This window comes from Rhinatrema bivittatum, chromosome 7 (assembly GCF_901001135.1).
Source record: "Rhinatrema bivittatum chromosome 7, aRhiBiv1.1, whole genome shotgun sequence".
In the NCBI taxonomy this organism is placed as follows: Eukaryota; Metazoa; Chordata; class Amphibia; order Gymnophiona; family Rhinatrematidae; genus Rhinatrema; species Rhinatrema bivittatum.
This window is the reverse complement of record NC_042621.1, coordinates 151,706,336-151,724,610: the sequence shown is the minus strand read 5'-3', so window position 1 is coordinate 151,724,610 and position 18,275 is coordinate 151,706,336. Positions and strand designations below refer to the sequence as shown.

Genomic DNA, 18,275 nt, shown 5'->3' with positions numbered 1-18,275 from the left:
TTCTTTCAGATCATTTATAAATATACAAGCCGTTAAGCCCGTTAAAACGGGCTACATCCCTCTGTCTCTCACCTCCCCCTCATTCTCTCTCCCCTCACTCTTCACCACCCCCTACCTCCCTCCCAACACACCTCACCCAATCCTCCCCACCCCTCCCTCTCCTCCACATTCAGTCCCTCCCTCCCACTTCAGTTTCACTCAACTCCCTCCCTTCCTCTATGCCCGCTCCCGCCCTCCCTCTCAGTCCCAACTCCCCTCCCACTCCCCTCACTCAGTCCCACTCCATCCCTCCCTCTCAGTCCCACTCCCTCCCAATCCCCCCTCACTCAGTCCCAGTCCCCCTCCCTCCCCTCCCTCAGTCCCAGTCCCTCACTCAGTCCCACTCCCTCCCTCCCCCCTTCTCAGTCCCACTCCCTCCCTCCCTCTCTCACACTCCCACCTCCCTCTCTCTCCTCCCCTCACTCAGTCCCTCCATCTCTCTCTCCTCCCTCACTGCTGCCGCCCGTCTTCACCGCTGCGGCCCTGTCTCTCACCTCTCCCCTCCTTCTCCCTCTCCCCCTTCCACTTACTCACATCCCTGACTCTCACCTCTCCCTCATCCTCACTCTCCCCTCACTCAGTCCCTCCCTCCTAGTCCCTCCCCTCACTCTAGTCCCTCCCTCCCAGTCCCTCACTCAGTCCTTCCCTCCCACTCCAGTCCCTCCCTCTCTACTCCGTCCCTCCCTCTCACTCTCTCCGTCCCTCCCACTTCCTCCGTCCCTCCCTCTCAGTCCGTCCCTCCCTCTCTCTCTCGCCTCCCTCCCTCGCTACTGGCCGCTGCCGCCGCCCGCTACCGCCGCTGCCCGCTACCGCTACCGCCGCCGCCGCTACTACCGCCGCCGCCCGCTACCGCTGCTGCCACTACCGCCGCCCGCTACCGCTGCCACCGCCGCCCGCTGCCGCTACCGCTGCCATGTTTGTTTGTTTTTTTTGACGCTGCCTAAGACCGACATGCTCGCCCGCACATGCGCAGTAGAGCTGCTCTCTACTGCGCATTTGCGGCATGTCGGTCAAGCTTCGTTTATTAGGTAGGATTGAAAAGTAAGATCCCTGAGGCACTCCACTGCCCACTCCCTTCCACTGAGAAAATTGTCTATTTAATCCTACTCTCTGTTCCTGTCTTTTAGCCAGTTTGTAATCCACGAAAGGACATCACCACCTATCCCAGGTCTACCACATCTTCTAGGTTCACCGTGATTGGGTTCAGTCCATCTGAATCATTAGCAATGAAAACCTTCTCCAGTACTGGTCCCTCCCCAACATCCTCTTCAGTAAACACCGAAGCAAAGAAATCATTTAATCTTTCCATGATTGCCTTATCTTCTCTAAGTGCCCCTTTAACTCTTCAATCATCTAACGGCCCAACTGACTCCCTCACAGACTTTCTGCTTCGGATGTGATCAGATCTTTTATAGTTAGTTAATAGTTGTGCTGTGGAATTCTGCAAAAGTTATAGCTGTCTTGTAGTGGCGGGAAGGCCCAAGAGAAGAGTATTACAATAGTCCAGTTTAGTTAAAACAAGGACTTGTAAAACTGTTCTAAAATCAACTGGATATAAAAGCAGCTTAAGTCTCTTTAAGATATTCAATTTAAAATACCCATCTTTGATCACACTATTGTTCCGTTTTTTGAGATTCATTTCACACTCAAGAAAGATTCCTAAATCTCTGACGTCCAAAGAAATAGGATAGTTTTTTGCAACTGCCAGGACTTCTAGTTCCCTTGTACGGCTTAGTTTTGGGCATAGTTAAAGGATTTCAGTCTTCTTTGTATTTAGGGAAAGATTCATTTGCATCAGCTATTAAAAACTGAACACCGTCAGCATACATAAAATATGTAAGACCCAAACCTGATAAAAGCATGCATAGAGGACGCATATAATTATTAAAAAGGATAGCCAAGAGGGAGGAACCCTGAGGCACACCATGATCGCAACTAATTTGATCTGATTCTATATTATTCAGTTTAACTTTGAATGACCTCTTTTCGAGGTAGGATGCAAACCACTGTAAAGTGTTACCTTGAAGTCCTATTTCTTTCAACCTATCCAGTAGGGTTCTATGGCTAACAGTATCAAATGCTGAAGAAATGTCCAATATCACTAGAAAATAACTTTGTCCACTATCAATTCCACGAAGGATGATATCCTATAGAGCAACTAGTAAAGTTTCTGTGCTATGATGCTTTCTAAATCCATACAAAGTGGGGAATAAAAGATCATGCAACTCTGTTTAGTCATGTGGATTGCTTTAATATAGCAAGAAAATTATATGTAATCATTTGATGAATTTTGATGACAAATGAAACTTTGGAATTAACTTTATAAGATTATTCTTTTCAAATCAGAATGATTGACAATTTAAACACAGAAGTTAACATGCATGATCTTGATTGTCTAAAACAGCTTTTCAATATTGCTTCTTTGATCCACATTGGCCTTGTTTCTGTTGCTCTGTGTATTGACCTCCACCTAGAAAATGAAGCATAGAATTAGTGTAAACATAACAGAAAATATTTTTTCTGGCTTCCCTGTTTAATCCCTTGATACTTCCTTACCTGCAAGACATTACTTTCTATCTGGATATTTTCTTGAATATTTGTTTTTTATTTTTTGATGATAACATGATAATAGAATTCACTCATTTATCACATCCACCATAAACATTGCTCTTAGATGATTTAGGGGCCTATGTACTAAAGGTTTTCTCACATTTTGGGGTAGATTTTCAAAGGGTTATGTGCGTAAGATACGCACATAGGGGTAGATTTTTAAACAAGGCGCATTGGCGTACTTTTGTTGGTGCTCCAGGCGCAAACAAAAGTACGCGGGATTTTAGTAGACACGCGCGGAGCCGCGCGTATCCACTAAAATCCTGGATCGGCGCGCGCAAGGCTATGAATTCTGTATAGCCGGCGCACGCGGAGCCGCGCTGCCTACCCCCGTTCCCTCCAAGGCCGCTCCGAAATCGGAGCGGCCTTGGAGGGAATCCTCTAACGCCCTCCCCTCATCTTCCCCTCCCTTCCTCTATCTAACCCACCCGCCCGGCCCTGTCTTACACCCCCCCCCTTACATTTCTCCGGGGATTTACGCCTCCCGGAGGGAGAAGTAAATCCCCGCGCGCCAGCGGGCCTGTTGCGTGCCGGGCCGCGACCTGGGGGTGGGTATGGAGGGCGCGGCCACGCCCCCGGACTGCCCCAGGCCGTAGCCACGCCCCCGTACCCGCCCCCAAAACGCTGCCAACACGCCCCCGAAACGCCACGACGACCGGGCCCGCCCCCCCGACACACCCCCGAAACGCCCCCCTCGGAGAACCCCGGGACTTACGCGAGTCCCGGGGCTCTGCGCGCGCCGGTAGACCTATGTAAAATAGGCTTACCGGCGCGCAGGGCCCTGCTCGCCTAAATCCGCCCGGTTTTGGGCAGATTTAGGCGAGCAGGGCTCTGAAAATCCGCCCCATAACGTCCAAAAACCTACCCCTGTGGCGCCGAGCCTATTTTGCATAGGGTCAGTGGCGCACCCAAGCCCTGGGACGCACGTATGTCCTGGGGCTTTTGAAAACAGGTGGATTGGGGGCAGGGCCATGGGCGTGGCGGCGGTTCGGGGGCAGGAACGGGGCGTGATGGCGGGATGGGGGTGGGGCCGGGGGCGTTCCCAAGTCCTCCGGCACATTGGCTGTGCCGGAGGTTCGTGTACCGGCAGCCTGAGGCAGCCAGGCAGCCAGAGGCAGGCGTAACTCCATTGAATAAGGTGTGGGGGGGATTTAGGTAGGGCCGGGGGGGGGGTTAGATAGGGGAAGAGAGGTAAATTTGGGGGGGATCCAAAAAAAGGTTCCCTCCAAGGCCGCTCAGATGTTGGAGCGACCTTGGAGGGAATGGGAAAGCCATCGGGGCTCCCCTTGGGCTTGGCGCCTGCAAGGTGCACAAGTGTGCACCCCCTTGCGCACGCCAACTCCGTATTTTATAACATGCGGATTGCAGCACGCACATGTTATAAAATCGGGTGTACATTTGTGCGTGCTGGGTAGTGCGCACAAATGTACTGCCCGCGCGTAAAATTCAAAATCGGCCCCTTTATGTGTAGAAAAAATGCTTAGTATGCAGGACCCCTGGAACATTCAAAGAATCCCTGCCCCTTGCACATCAGCACAGGGGCTAAAATTAAGAAAATGGAAAGAAATAATGAATGAAAAAACTGTATATTATTTTAGCTGTTTTATGTACAAATGTGTAAATTACAGCAATATCTAATTGTATTTAAACTAGTGATTTACCAGCCTGAAGCAAAGAGGTGTCCCCAGGACTAGAAGGACCATTCGGCGAACTAGGTAGCCGCCTAGGACATTTGAAGTGGGCAGGGCGTTGGTGTTGGATGTGAGTGGAGAGGCTGGACATGTGACATGGGAGGTGGAGGTATGGTGGTTGATTGTTTATGTGCGGTTCAGAGAATTAGAGGCATCATCACTTTCTAGGGTGGCTGCAGACCCTTGTACTGGCACTGGGTGACCCTGAATGTAAACAGATGCCAATGAGAGAGAGAATTGGCCTCTTCTGAATGGAATGTATCACTCCCTTTCCTCTCTGCAGTTTCTACATACACTTGTTTTAGCTCCCATTGTGTTCTATATTATGCATAGTATTCAGAATAGAATTGTTTAATGTTCTTACATACCTGAAGGGCCACATAAAGTGGGAAAATGTACATTAAAATCATTGAATGAGATTACAGAAAATTCAGTTAAAACCAGTCCTTGTTCTTTCTGATAGTATCATAGCAAATATCGTTAGATAGTCCCTCCAGTTTGCCCATATATGATTCATCCTCCTTGAGTAGATTCACATATATATTCCCCTGATTTGTGCTCTTTGTTCTCTATACTTAGGCACGTTATATCTGGAGAGATGTACTGAATGGGAGGGGAGGTCTACCCTGTGCAGTCTAATTTATCTTTGAGAGATAGGGCTGGAGATAATGATGACAAGAAATGTACTATTTCTGTGCTTCCTTCTTTTCTTAACTAGAAAATACCTCAATTTAATTGATATTTTTCTGCTTTGTTTTTGGTACACTGTAGGAAAAGCTCAAAGACTTAGACATATGTTACTTAGGTAAAAATAGGTCCATATTCAGACACAGTCCGGCTAGCAAAGTAGGATAAAATTAGCCGCCAAACTTTAGGATAGCTCTTTGCCTGGATCACACTTACAGGGTCATACTTCATTGTGCGATGTGCCGGTATCTCAGTGGTATTAGTCAGGTGAAGGGGAGGAGTGTGGGCAGGGGTTGGGCGGAGTTATCTCCCGGCAGTGCTGCGGACAATAATGTTTTTCACATTATCGCCGGCAACACCGCAGGAAATAACTGCACTTTTTCCCATGGCGTTATGGGGCCGATGTACGGTGCAGTCGCAGTGTGGTAGGCAAAACTGCACCACCATGATACTGCCGGTTGCCCACTATTGCCCCCACCTCTTTTTTTTGCAACACATCATTCTGCTATAAATCTAGGAGTTAGCCAGCTAATTTAACCAGCTAACTCAACTGCTCCCAGTTTTGCCCCTAACTTAGCAGGGTAAATTCTAGCTGGTTATCTTATTAATGGCTAGAATTTAGCCAAATATTAATTCAGCTGTCTAACTTCTGAGTTAGCTGGCTAAGAGGGTCATTTTGTAAGACTTTTCACATGCAGTCCCTTTTCGTGTGCGATAGCTTCCTAGGGGCGGAGTCGGGACGGCAAGGGGAGGAGTTGGGGTGGCGAGGGGGCGGACTCCGCGATGTCTTTGCTGGTGGTGATAAAGTTAGCCACCTTATCATCACCAGTAGCTCGATCAATAGCACCACCTTTCATGGTGGCGCTGTTGGGTGCAAAAGTTGGCAGCGAACACACTGACCCCCTTCGCCCCCCCCACCCCCGTTTTCGCTGGATTCACCATTCTGCGATACAATGGCGAATCCAGGCCTAAATGCTTTTGAATATGGAACATAGGAGTTAATATGTGTACATCAGTAATGAGCAGGTATGGGGATTTTCAGCCTCCTGACCGAATGCATTTAGTTTCATAGTTGACACAAACTTAACCACATAAAAAAGTGTGCCAGATGTATATGTAGTTTAGATTATCAACAGGTATGAAGGTAGATGGAGGGCCACTTATTCATCAAACTTTCTAATCCCTTTTACTTTTGCATTTTAGATTTCCCTGCATAACAAACCAGTTTTCAATGCATGTGCATGGGTACATTGTGTTTAAAGCAAACGTCGTTGTGTGCAGGTTTTAAAGAATGTGCATAACCTTACAACTAGGTGCCTTACTGAAAATTTACCCCACTAAGTCAAAATAGTCATTAGACCAGGGATTCTCAACTGAAAGTCCAGTGGGCCACCAGGGAATATGGAAGAGGGTGTCAGGGAGTCTGCCAAAAACAACAAAAACTGGCAAAAAATAAAAAATATAGCAAATACGTGGAAGTGTTTTGCTAATTTATATATAGAAAGTTACTTCTATTGAATTAGAGTGGGGTATAGGAGGGACAAGAAATTGTTAGAGCATAGGAGGGGATCTTTAAAACAAAATCACAAAAAGACTTAGAAGAAATCCTTTGTATGTTATCCTCGTGCAAGGGAAATACCTACACCTGAATTGTAACCTACCTTAAACTCAGATTTGGAGAAGATGAGTAATTAAATCTGAACTCCCAATACAAATACAAATCTTAAAACACAATTTTTGCAGGTTATGACTCTAATGGAATCTGATGGTAATATTGGACATGGGTGTTCAAAATCAGATGATTTATGACATTTGAAGGAGGGTCCTATATTACCATTACCTCTTCTAATGTTTATGTTTTTAACAAAATTATTTCTTTAAATTTCCCTCTATAAAAAGGCTGATATCTCACATAGCATAATGTGGTCAGGTTATTGTTAAAAATAAAACTGAAATGTGAACCTGACTGCCTCAAAATCACAATTGAAATAATGAATAATACAGTACCATCATAAACAATGGGAGGTGTTTGTAACAGAAACCTCTCGTAAGAATATAAATCAGTTCTTACTCAGTATATAAACTTATCAATATTATTATTATTATTACTGCTAAGTAAAACTTGAATCCTCACCTTTACCTTTCTGTTGGCATTGGTTACCAACTCCCTGAGAGCACTGGGACTGCTGACCACACTGGGACTGCTGACCGCACTGGGACTGCTGACCACACTGCCCTCCATCATTGCCACCCTTGGAAGATGTGTTTGTCTCTAGCAATGCAGAGCACAACAGAATAGGCAGAATGATTGTGTGATACTTTTGTCTTATCTGCTTCAACATTGTCATGAATCTTCATTCACAGCTACCTGAGGTTTCCCCTCCTTTTTTTTAACTTGCTTTCCTGTAGTGCAGGCATCACAGCAAAAATATTTGGCCAGAGGAGATAGATGATTCACTCCTCAAGTTGGTATGCAAGCAAACTAAACTGGACAGTAAGTAGCACTGTTGGTATTCCCTTCCTTTGGGGCACTATAAATGCTGCTTCTACAGTATTCCAGCCCTGACTTCTTGAAATCAAGGTTGGGACTTTGTACCCATGCAATCCACACAGCAGTGTGCAGCACTGCCAACCCTGGGTCTGGAAGGATATTATTAAATATAAAATATTTTTAAAGATGCTTGAGAAAAAAGTATCTTCCACAAAACTCACACAGCAGGTTTCAAAAGGTTTCTAAGGAAAAACTATTAATATAAATAAAAACTTACGGCCACAGCTTTGACCTTTCTGTTGGCATGAAGCAACTCCAACCTGTGAGCCCCCGGTGCTCTGATTCAATTGTCCTCCACAACCACTGCCTTTGCCACTTGTGGATGTTTCTGATGTCAAAGAATAGAACAGAATAGGAAGTGTGAGTCTGTGAAGCTTCGATATTCTACATATGAACATGTTCTGACACTTCATTCAAAACCAGCTGCAATTGTTCCTCTATTTCTTTTTTTTTTTTATGTTTAATCTGTTTATTGAAAAGTTTTCATTTACAAAACCATACAGATAAAAAGAAACCATGAACATTAGCAATGGTGAGGTCAACAAATATAATCCAGATAAGTATGTGATTCGAAACCATTACCTTAAGCTTAGCAGCAACTATTGCATAAGAAAATTAGCTGTTCGTTATGATAACATATGGAAAATGGCTATCAGAGAGCTAAAACAATATGAGAAACAAGTATAAAGAGAAAAGAAATGAGAGGAGAGGAAAAGCGTGAATGGGAGAAGATGGAAAAGATTAGTAAGAGCAGGAGAGAGAAATTAGATGGATTAATAGTAGGTGAAGAAAAGGAAATATGGTCATAATGATCTAATGTACGGAATACGCCTTGGACCATTGGTTGTATTAATGATTAGATGAGGTATAATCATCTAAAGGCTTCCACACCCTGCTCCAAGAAGTTAATCAGTTATATTTAATAGCCATGGCTTTTTCATATTTGCAGTATAGGCATACAGTATTCCACCAAAGATGATAAGAAAGCAAGTCACTAAGCTTACAGTTAGAGATGATATTATAAAAAGCAACTTTAAACAGAAAATCAAGTAATTTCCTGTGTGGAAGGAATGGGGCGGATTTTAAAAGCCCTGCTCGCGTAAATCCGCCCAGATTTATGCGAGCAGGGCCTTGCGCGCCGGCGCGCCTATTTTCGATAGGCCGCCGGCACGCGCAGATCCCCGGGACTCGCGTAAGTCCCGGGGTTTTCAGTCGGGGGTGTGTTGGGGGCGTGTCAGGGGCGGGGCCGATCGGCGCGGCATTTTGGGGATGGGACGTGGCGTTTCTGGAGCGGGCCCGGGGGCGTGGTTTCGGGCCGGGGCAGTTCGGGGGCGTGGCCGCGCCCTCCGGAACCGCCCCCGGATCGCGTCTCGGCGCACCAGCAGCCCGCTGGCATGCGTGGATTTACGTCTCCCTCCGGGAGGCGTAAATCCACGGATAAAGGTAGGGGGGGGTTTAGATAGGGCCGGGGGGGTGGGTTAGGTAGAGGAAGGGAGGGGAAGGTGAGGGGAGGGCAAAAGAAAGTTCCCTCCGAGGCCGCTCCGATTTCGGAGCGGCCTCGGAGGGAACGGAGGCAGGCTGCGCGGCTCGGCGCGCGCCGGCTGCCCAAAATCGGCAGCCTTGCGCGCGCCGATCCTGGATTTTAGAAGATACGCGCGGCTACGCGTGTATCTACTAAAATCCAGCGTACCTTTGTTTGCGCCTGGAGCGCGAACAAAAGTACGCGAACGCGCCGTTTTTAAAAATCTACCCCAATATGTTTAGTAAAGGATTTGCACCTTTAATCTGAGCTGCAGATTGTTCCTCTATTTCTAACTAGTTCCTTGGAAGCTGAGATTCTATCTTGTATTGTAGAGCAAAATATTTATTTATTTATTTATTTATTTATTTATTTATTTATTTAAAACTTTTCTATACCGTCGTATAGTAGAGCACCATCACAACGGTTTACAGTTAGGCACAAATATGTGGTTTCTAATTTATCCAAAGGTGCCATTATTATACGGTTACATAGTTTGATAATATACTCTAAATGGGAAAGGGTGTGATTACCATTTACTATTAACTGTCTTTATAATTTAATACTTAAATTGTGAGAAAATAACAAAAGTAAGCAATACTGCTTTTTCTTGGTGAATTGCCGCTTTGTGTATGTGTTATTCCGTTACCTCACTGTGAAATGCTTTTTTGAAGAGCCATGTTTTTAAGCCTTTTTTGAAGAGTTTTATTTCTTTCATTAGTCTTAATTCTAGTCGTAATGTGTTCCATAATAATGGTCCTGCCAAAGATAGTGCTCTCTCTCTCTAACTTGGGTCACCTTTGCTGTTTTGACTGAGGGTATGGTTAGTAGAGTTTTATTGGCAGATCTGAGATTTCTTTGGGGGACATGTAGTCGTAATGCGGTGTTTAGCCAGTCCGAGTTTTCGTCGTTTATTAGCTTATGAACTGTGCATAGTGCTTTAAATTGAATAAATAGAATAGGAATAATGATATTAAAATGGTGTAGTCTTGTCTGCATCAACAGACCATGAACCTGCATTTGTAAATATGGGGAGTTTTTTTTCCCTGCATTTTTAAATTGATTCCATGTTTTACAGAGAAAAATCAAAGTGACAAAAACACAATCAACTGTCATCTAATTAAAACTTTGTCAACATTTCAGAATGCACTATCTCCAAAAATCACACAGCAGTTTGTAAAAAGGTTCTAAGGAAAAATTAAACTTACGGCCATAGGTTTGACCTTTCTGTTGACATGAGTTCAGTCCAACTTGTGAGCCCCCGGTGCTCTGATTCAATTGTCCTCCACAACCACTGCCTTTGCCACTTGTGGATGTTTCTGATGTCAAAGAATAGAACAGAATAGGGATGTGAATCGTGTCCTCGATCGTCTTAACGATCGATTTCGGCTGGGAGGGGGAGGGAATCGTATTGTTGCCGTTTGGGGGGGGTAAAATATCGTGAAAAATCGTGAAAAATCGAAAAATCGCAAAACCGGCACATTAAAACCCCCTAAAACCCACCCCCGACCCTTTAAATTAAATCCCCCACCCTCCCGAACCCCCCCCCAAATGAGTTAAATAACCTGCGGGTCCAGCGGCGGTCCGGAACGGCAGCGGTCCGGAACGGGCTCCTGCTCCTCAATCTTGTTGTCTTCAGCCGGCGCCATTTTCCAAAATGGCGGCGAAAAATGGCGGCGGCCATAGACGAACATGATTGGACGGCAGGAGGTCCTTCCGGACCCCCGCTGGACTTTTGGCAAGTCTCGTGGGGGTCAGGAGGCCCCCCACAAGCTGGCCAAAAGTTCCTGGAGGTCCAGCGGGGGTCAGGGAGCGATTTCCCGCCGTGAATCATTTTCGTACGGAAAATGGCGCCGGCAGGAGATCGACTGCAGGAGGTCGTTCAGCGAGGCGCCGGAACCCTCGCTGAACGACCTCCTGCAGTCGATCTCCTGCCGGCGCCATTTTCCGTACGAAAACGATTCGCGGCGGGAAATCGCTCCCTGACCCCCGCTGGACCTCCAGGAACTTTTGGCCAGCTTGTGGGGGGCCTCCTGACCCCCACGAGACTTGCCAAAAGTCCAGCGGGGGTCCGGAAGGACCTCCTGCCGTCCAATCGTGTTGGTCTATGGCCGCCGCCATTTTTCGCCGCCATTTTGGAAAATGGCGCCGGCTGAAGACAACAAGATTGAGGAGCAGGAGCCCGTTCTGGACCGCTGCCGTTCCGGACCGCCGCTGGACCCGCAGGTTATTTAACTCATTTGGGGGGGGTTCGGGAGGGTGGGGGATTTAATTTAAAGGGTCGGGGGTGGGTTTTAGGGGGTTTTAGTGTGCCGGCTCACGATTCTAACGATTTATAACGATAAATCGTTAGAATCTCTATTGTATTGTGTTCCATAACGGTTTAAGACGATATTAAAATTATCGGACGATAATTTTAATCGTCCTAAAACGATTCACATCCCTAGAACAGAATATGAAGTGTGAGCCTGTGAAGCATCGGTATTCTGTGTTTGAACATATCCTGACACTTCATTCAAAACCAACTGAAATTTTTCCTCTATTTCTAACTAGTTCCTTGGAAGATGAGATTCTATCTTGTATTGTAGAGCAAAATAGAATAGGAATAATGATATTAAGATAGTTTTATCTTGTCTGCTTCAACAGACCATAAACCTGCATTTGTAACTATGTGGAGTTTTCTCTGCATTTTTTAATTGTTTCCATGTTTTACAGAGATCACAGCAAACATCTTTGGCAAGAGAACATAGAACATGATTCCGTACACAAGTTACTATGCAAACACCCTGAACATGGGCAGTAGGAGTCACTGTTGGAATTCTCTTAATTGGAGGACTATATATGCTGCTTCCATAGTTTTCCAGCCCCGTCTGCCTCGAAACCAAGAACGGGAATTGAACCCAGGTCACCCACAAAGCAGAGAGTAATGCTGACACAGGGTCATCAGGCCAACCCTGGATCTGGGAGGATATAATTAAATATAAAATATGATTCATGTTGCTTGAAAATATTGTACCACCTCATCTACAAAATTCACATAGAAGTTTTTAATGGGTTTGTATGGCAAAATTATTAACAGAAATTAAAACTTACGACCATAGCCTTGACCTTTCTGTTGGCATGAAACAACTCCAACCTGTGAGCCCCCTGTGCTCTGATATGACTGTCCTCCACAACCACTGCCTTTGCCACTTGTGGATGTTTCTGATGTCAAAGAATAGAACAGAATAGGAAGTGTGAGTGCTTGAACATATCCTGAAACTTCATTCAAAACAAAATGGAATTTTTCCTCTATTTTTAACTTGTCCTTGGAAGAAGTATCTGTCTCTTGCATTGCAGAGCATAAAAAATAATTTTATGAAACTTTAGCCCTGTCTGGTTCAACATATGAATCTGCATTTGTAACTACATGGAGTTTTCTCTGCAATTTTCAAAGTGTTTCCATGTTATGCAGACATCACAAGAAACATCTCTCACATGAGGATTTACACAGGGGCGGATTGGCCTTTTGGGCTTTGGGTATGTCCCAGTGGGCCAGTGCAGCCAATCACGTGGGCTGGTGTTGGTTATAGTGGCCCCATGCCTGAGGAACCGCTGTGCCCAACACCAGCCGCCAACAGATCTTCTACCTTTTTCTCTTCCCTGCTGGAGAGTAGAAGGATGAAACTGAAAAAGCTCAGGCCAGTGGGGCCAAAGAAAGCCGCAGGCCACTATCAGAGCTCAGACTGGCAGGGCTGAAAAAGAGAGCCAAAGGCTGCCATCAGAGCTCAGGCCAGTGAATCGGAAGTAAAGAGAGAGACACAGATGTGGGCTGCCAGCGGAGCCCAGGATGGCAGGGGCTGAAGAAGAGAACCCCAGGCCACTGCCAGAGCTCAGGCTGGAAAGGCTGAAGATGAAAGAATCAGGCCATCGCCGTAGCCAATTCAGGAGCTGCAGGCTGCTGCTAGAGCTTAGACTGGCAGGGCCAAAGAAAAAGGAGGGGCACAATTATGTGTCTGAGAGATCTGCTTCTATGTGTGTGTGTGTGTGTGTGTGTGTGTGTTAGGGAGGGAGGGAGGAGAACATTACAGCACCTACTTCTCTCATTCATATCAACAACAATTTAGGGAGACTTTAAGATGACTGAAATCAAACTTTCCCAGATATGGAGAGCACAGCATGTTTTTATCCTTACTATTTCTAATTATGTGGTATTATTTGATGTGCCTCTAAATACCAAAAACATATTTTAAAACAGTACATTTTTACAAAAATTAGCATTTATATTTATTGGATTTTTTTTAAATATTTGCTAAATTTTTTAGTATAGTTTTACTGTTATATTTTATATTTCTTGGTTTTGTTTGATGTTTTATATAAGGAATAGTATTATTTTGTTTTTTTAAATTCAGTGCCTGGCTTATGTCAGTTTCCAGTTCAGTTTTTATTTGCAGATTTCTATTTATATTTTGTGATGACTGAATCAAATGTTCCCAGGTATGAAGACTGGTGGATTTGTTTAATATTTATTAGTTATTTGATGTGTCTTCTGTTTTGAAATAATTTATTGGTGTTTGGAAAATATTTTTTTTTAAATCCCAATTAGTTTTAATTATTAGCTGTTCTATTCATGAGCTGTTTTGAAATATTTTGAATTATTCATTAGTTTGGTTTTACAATTATGTTTTATATGTTTGTAAGATGTGTTGAGCAGAGACTGTCTCTTGTGTGTTGTTTGTACAGTGCTGCATACATCAAGTAGCGCTATATAAATGTTTAGTAGTAGTTTTTCTTGATTTTATTATTTTATGAGGAATAGCGATGTTTATCCATTGTTGCATTGCATATAGAGTATGGCTTGTGGCAATTTCCATTCAGTTTCTGTCTGCATATTTCTGTTTATACTTTACGGTCTCTTTATTCTGTATTTGAGGGTCTGTCTGTATTTTACCTGTGTCAGATCGAAGGTGTAGTTTTGTGTGGGGATCTGTAGCAGCTTGACTTGTTCTGTTTTTCCTAATAGAAGGTGCATTGATGTTTTAGGGTCTGGTGTAATAGTTCCAGTGTTGTCTTTTCATAGATAGGGCTGTTACTATATGAGTGTTGGCAATTAGTTTGTTTTCGGTCCGAGAGATTTGCTATATTATAATTGTAATTTTAGTTTGATTTACTCATAGCTTTCTGAGTGCCAAGCCCACACCCAATGCACACTAAATATGAGTACTAAATATCCTTTTACTTTTCTGCTTTGTTTTCTTGTTGGCACCACAGCAGAACATTGAAATTTAGTAAATATACTGTAATATTTTTACTTCAGAAGGCTACTATAAATGGCCATTTTTCATGTAAAATCTTATTACAAATGCATAATTTTTAATTGTGCATGTGGAGGGAGAGGCTGCAGGTAGGAAGCTGCAACGATGTAAGGTTTTCCTAGGGTATCTTATGACCTGGCTCCACATGAGAAAGCAGAATTCTGTCTGGAACTATGCTGCCATGGGCTGGTCTTCCCAGTCTCTGCTCCAGCAATAATGCATATAGCTTTAGCCATTACTTAAGTTTTCTTTTTCTCAAGCCCTAGGGGAAGCCTGCAGTATGAATCATTGCTGGTACTCTCCCTCCACCTACCCCCCCCCCCCCCCCCCCCCCCAGTAGTAGGTAGGTAGAGCAGAGCCTAGGGAAGAGTTTCTCAATTAGTGTGTCTTTAGACCTGATCAGGTGTGCCAGGGAAAAGTCTCCACTACCTGATGCTCTGATCTAGGCCACCATCTAAGTTCTGCTCTTAGCACCTTGAAACAACACAAGACACCAGTGGTGGCTCTTAAACTGACAGGAAGCATGTGCAATCATGCTTACCTCATCCTAGGTACAGCATGAGCTCTGGTTTGTGGTGGTAAATGGGCAGCATGCAGGGCAGAGATAGCTGGGACCAGCTTTGTGCAGCAGACACAGTGCACATAGCCTCTCCATATTTTCCCTGCCTTAGTCCTTGAAGCCTCTGTCTGTCCCCAGACTGAGAGAGATGGGGAGAGTGTGCACTGGATGTAACTCATTTTGAATGCTAGGAGCAGCAGCAAAAGAGCTCTGTCAGCCACAGTACCTTACTGACCCCTAGATTCTTCAAAAAGTGTTACTAATGCCTGTTATAAGGAAAAAGGGAATATTTATGGAAATGTTTAAGTTACCACACAGTAATTTACCACTTTGGATTGATATGGTAAACTTACTGTGTGATAATCCCTATTTTTTGTGTGGGAGAGGGAGAGAGAGATTATCTACAAGGCCCACCTAGTAGGGAAGTATTTATATTTCTATAGGAGGGCCACCTAATAGGTCGAGGTTAGGTGTTGGTGGTGGTTTAGGGTTTAGGGGCCACTTTCACATGTAGACTGAGACATACGAACAGCACACTACTCCTTGGTGAAGATTTGACATCATTTGGAGTGAGGAAAGTGTCACAAAGATGAAATTTCTACTATGTTCTCTCACTCTATCTTGATGGACTCTATAACAGGGTACCATCAACCGAGGGTGAGGTAGTACAAAATGTTATCTTTGTGAACTTTCCTCACTCCATATGAATTCAAATCTTCACCAAGGTTCACTATGCTGTTCATATGTCTCAGTCTACATGTGAAAGTGGCCCCTAAACCACCTCCAACACCTCACCTCGACCTTTTAGGTGGCCTTCCTATAGAGATATAAATAAGTGCACACAGTGAGGCCTTCCCCAGAGTTTATCTCTCTCTCTCACTCAGAAATGGCCAACATGAGATTCCAAAAATTTATCGTGAATTGCATTATGTCTATTTTGGGCATATCGCACAGCCTAACACCAGGAAAAAAGTAATAGTTATTTCTGGCATTAAAACTGCGATAGCATGCCTTGTGCTATTGCACAGTGTGAAATCCCCCCCCCCAAACAATTTGCATTCCCACCATGCATTACCATATTCTTCGCATGCGTTATGGCGTTAGGTGTGCAATTACACGTTATCGCATGCGTTAATGCCATAACGCATTTTGATGAATGATTGGGTGAGCCGGCTGTCACACTTCTCTGATTTCTCCCTTTTACTTTGGGAACTGATGCATGTGGGTGTTTGCCCTCTCTTTTTTGTTTTAGAAGAGATTGGTGGGGCTTTCAGTGCTTCCCTATCTCTTTTGTCCATATGAGTCCTCTCCATGTCTGTATTGCCTGTTCTGTGGAGGTTGGTGTTCCACACATTTTCTTTAATGTAGCTGTGCCTTGGGTGTGAAAAGAGAAACGCTGGCAAGGGAACCATAAAAACAGCAGATTGTGTTGCACACAGTCAATGAGAAGGGGGTGGGAGTGGCCCTGAGAAGAGGAGGCAAGCTATTGTAATAGGAAGGAAGAAGATGAGCCAGAAGAAGGTGACTGTGCAGTGCTATTGAGGTTTCTGTCTGTGATGGTTCAGCTGAGTTCTGAGAGGAGCGGCTGACTGTGGGACCGGTGAATCTCCTGGATCATGAGAGTGCCAAGAAGGGGTGAGAGTGGAAAGGAGGGGACTGTGGCAATATGAGGAAGGGTTGGCAGGAAGCACCAACTTTTATATAGTGATGCAGCAGTGCTGGGGGCAGGGAGACACTCGCTGAATAAGCATATGAACCCAACACAACAGCAAATGTCTGTGAGTGTTTTTGGGTCTGTGAGTGTCTGAGCCACTGGCTAGTAGGACAATTGACTCATTACTTGGCACCTAGTTCAAGAGCTGATTGAGTGGCAAATGACAAACACCAGACCAGGAATCCAGGATGTACAAGAGATGTAACTAAACTTGTAGGAGCTGACTGATTGCATGGATGGTAGCGGAACTGCAGTTCAGTTTTCTCATTTTTGGTATAAGGTGTGTTCTAAAAAGTTGTTTAAGAAACACATGATGTTTATGTTGGAGATTTTTTGCCGCAATTCTTCCAGACTTTAGGTCATATGATGGTACCTCTCAATGATTGGCTTGGTGTACTTTTGGGAACTGTTGAAGCACATGCTGCCCAGACAGCACACAAGTAAGTCACAGATACCCAGTGGGGCACTTTTGAAAAAAATCCCCCGGGCTGATATTTTTCTGCAATCCGCCTCTGCATATACAGCATGATTCCCTCTAAAACCTAATATGAAAGCACCATGAAACTGACCAGCAGGTAAATGAGTTTCAGTGATAGGACTCTCATCTTCTGAGGGGTTGTAAATGCTGCTTCCATAATATTCTAGCATTGTCTTCTTAAGGAGTTGAAGCCAAATTGGGTTTGAACTCAGGTCTCCCACACAGCTTTGCTTACATTGGTTCAGGCCAACACTAGGCAGTGGCATTGCCGTGGAGAAACAAAAAATGGGATGCGCCCCTGCAAAAATATGGCTTGATCCCTTTGGCTACCACAATTTTCAGTGATGACTTGGGGGAGGAGCCAGGGCTGGAAATAAGCAGGACAATTATTCTGATTCCCAACTCACAGGAGGCTCCATGGCCTTTCCATAGTGAATTGCAGGGATCAGGTTCTGAGCAACAGCCAACTGCAGGCTGGTGCCCCAGGGAGTTATAAGGGAGAAACATCCCATCTCTCTCAGAACCCATTGGGGAGGGGATTTTTGTGGATGCAGAATGTGTGTTACAGAACTTGAGGTTTAGTATTTATATTGAAATCTATCCCATCCTATATATACTCCAGTGTGTAGCACTGCCAGTGGGTCATTAGGCCAGTCTGAGGTCTGGGTGGATAATATCAAGTTTAGTATATGAATGATGCAGCTTGAAAAGAATAGGATAAAATCAAAGCGACAAAAACACAATAAACTGTCATCTAATTAAAACTTTGTCTACATTTCAGAATGCACCATCTCCAAAAATCACACAGCAGTTTTTAAAAAGGAACTAAGGAAAAATTATTAAAATTAATTTAAACTTACGGCCATAGGTTTGACCTTTCTGTTGACATGAGTTCATACCACCTTGTGAGCCCCCGGTGCTCTGATACGATTGTCCTCCACAAACACTGCCTTTGCCACTTGTGGATGTTTCTGATGTCAAAGAAAAGAACAGAATAGGAAGTGTGAGTCTTTGAAGCTTCTGTCATGAAAATATGAGACTGTGATGTTTGGTATTCATTCAAAACCAACTGGAATTTTCCCCTATTTTAACTTTTTTCTATGGAGCCAAGTCATCATTTCTATATTCATTGT

The 18,275-nt window shown here is 44.5% G+C and overlaps 1 protein-coding gene across 6 annotated transcripts in view; it reads right to left on the bottom strand.

Annotated features, from left to right (window-relative positions):
* Window positions 1-2,342: 2,342 nt before the first annotated feature.
* Window positions 2,343-18,275, bottom strand: part of LOC115095533 (loricrin-like) — a 63,096-nt gene continuing 47,163 nt past the window's right edge. For 2 of the 6 annotated variants that reach the window (XM_029609379.1, XM_029609381.1), the window contains 6 exons: window positions 18,003-18,113; window positions 12,191-12,301; window positions 10,306-10,416; window positions 7,796-7,906; window positions 7,162-7,299; window positions 2,343-2,509 (listed from right to left, as the gene is read on the bottom strand). In XM_029609379.1, coding sequence (XP_029465239.1) covers window positions 2,448-2,509; window positions 7,162-7,299; window positions 7,796-7,906; window positions 10,306-10,416; window positions 12,191-12,301; window positions 18,003-18,113 — 644 coding nt within the window. In that variant the 3' untranslated portion in view covers window positions 2,343-2,447. The remainder of the gene's footprint in view (window positions 2,510-7,161; window positions 7,300-7,795; window positions 7,907-10,305; window positions 10,417-12,190; window positions 12,302-18,002; window positions 18,114-18,275) is intronic. The other 4 variants (XM_029609380.1, XM_029609384.1, XM_029609383.1 and 1 more) reach the window with 4 other exon arrangements.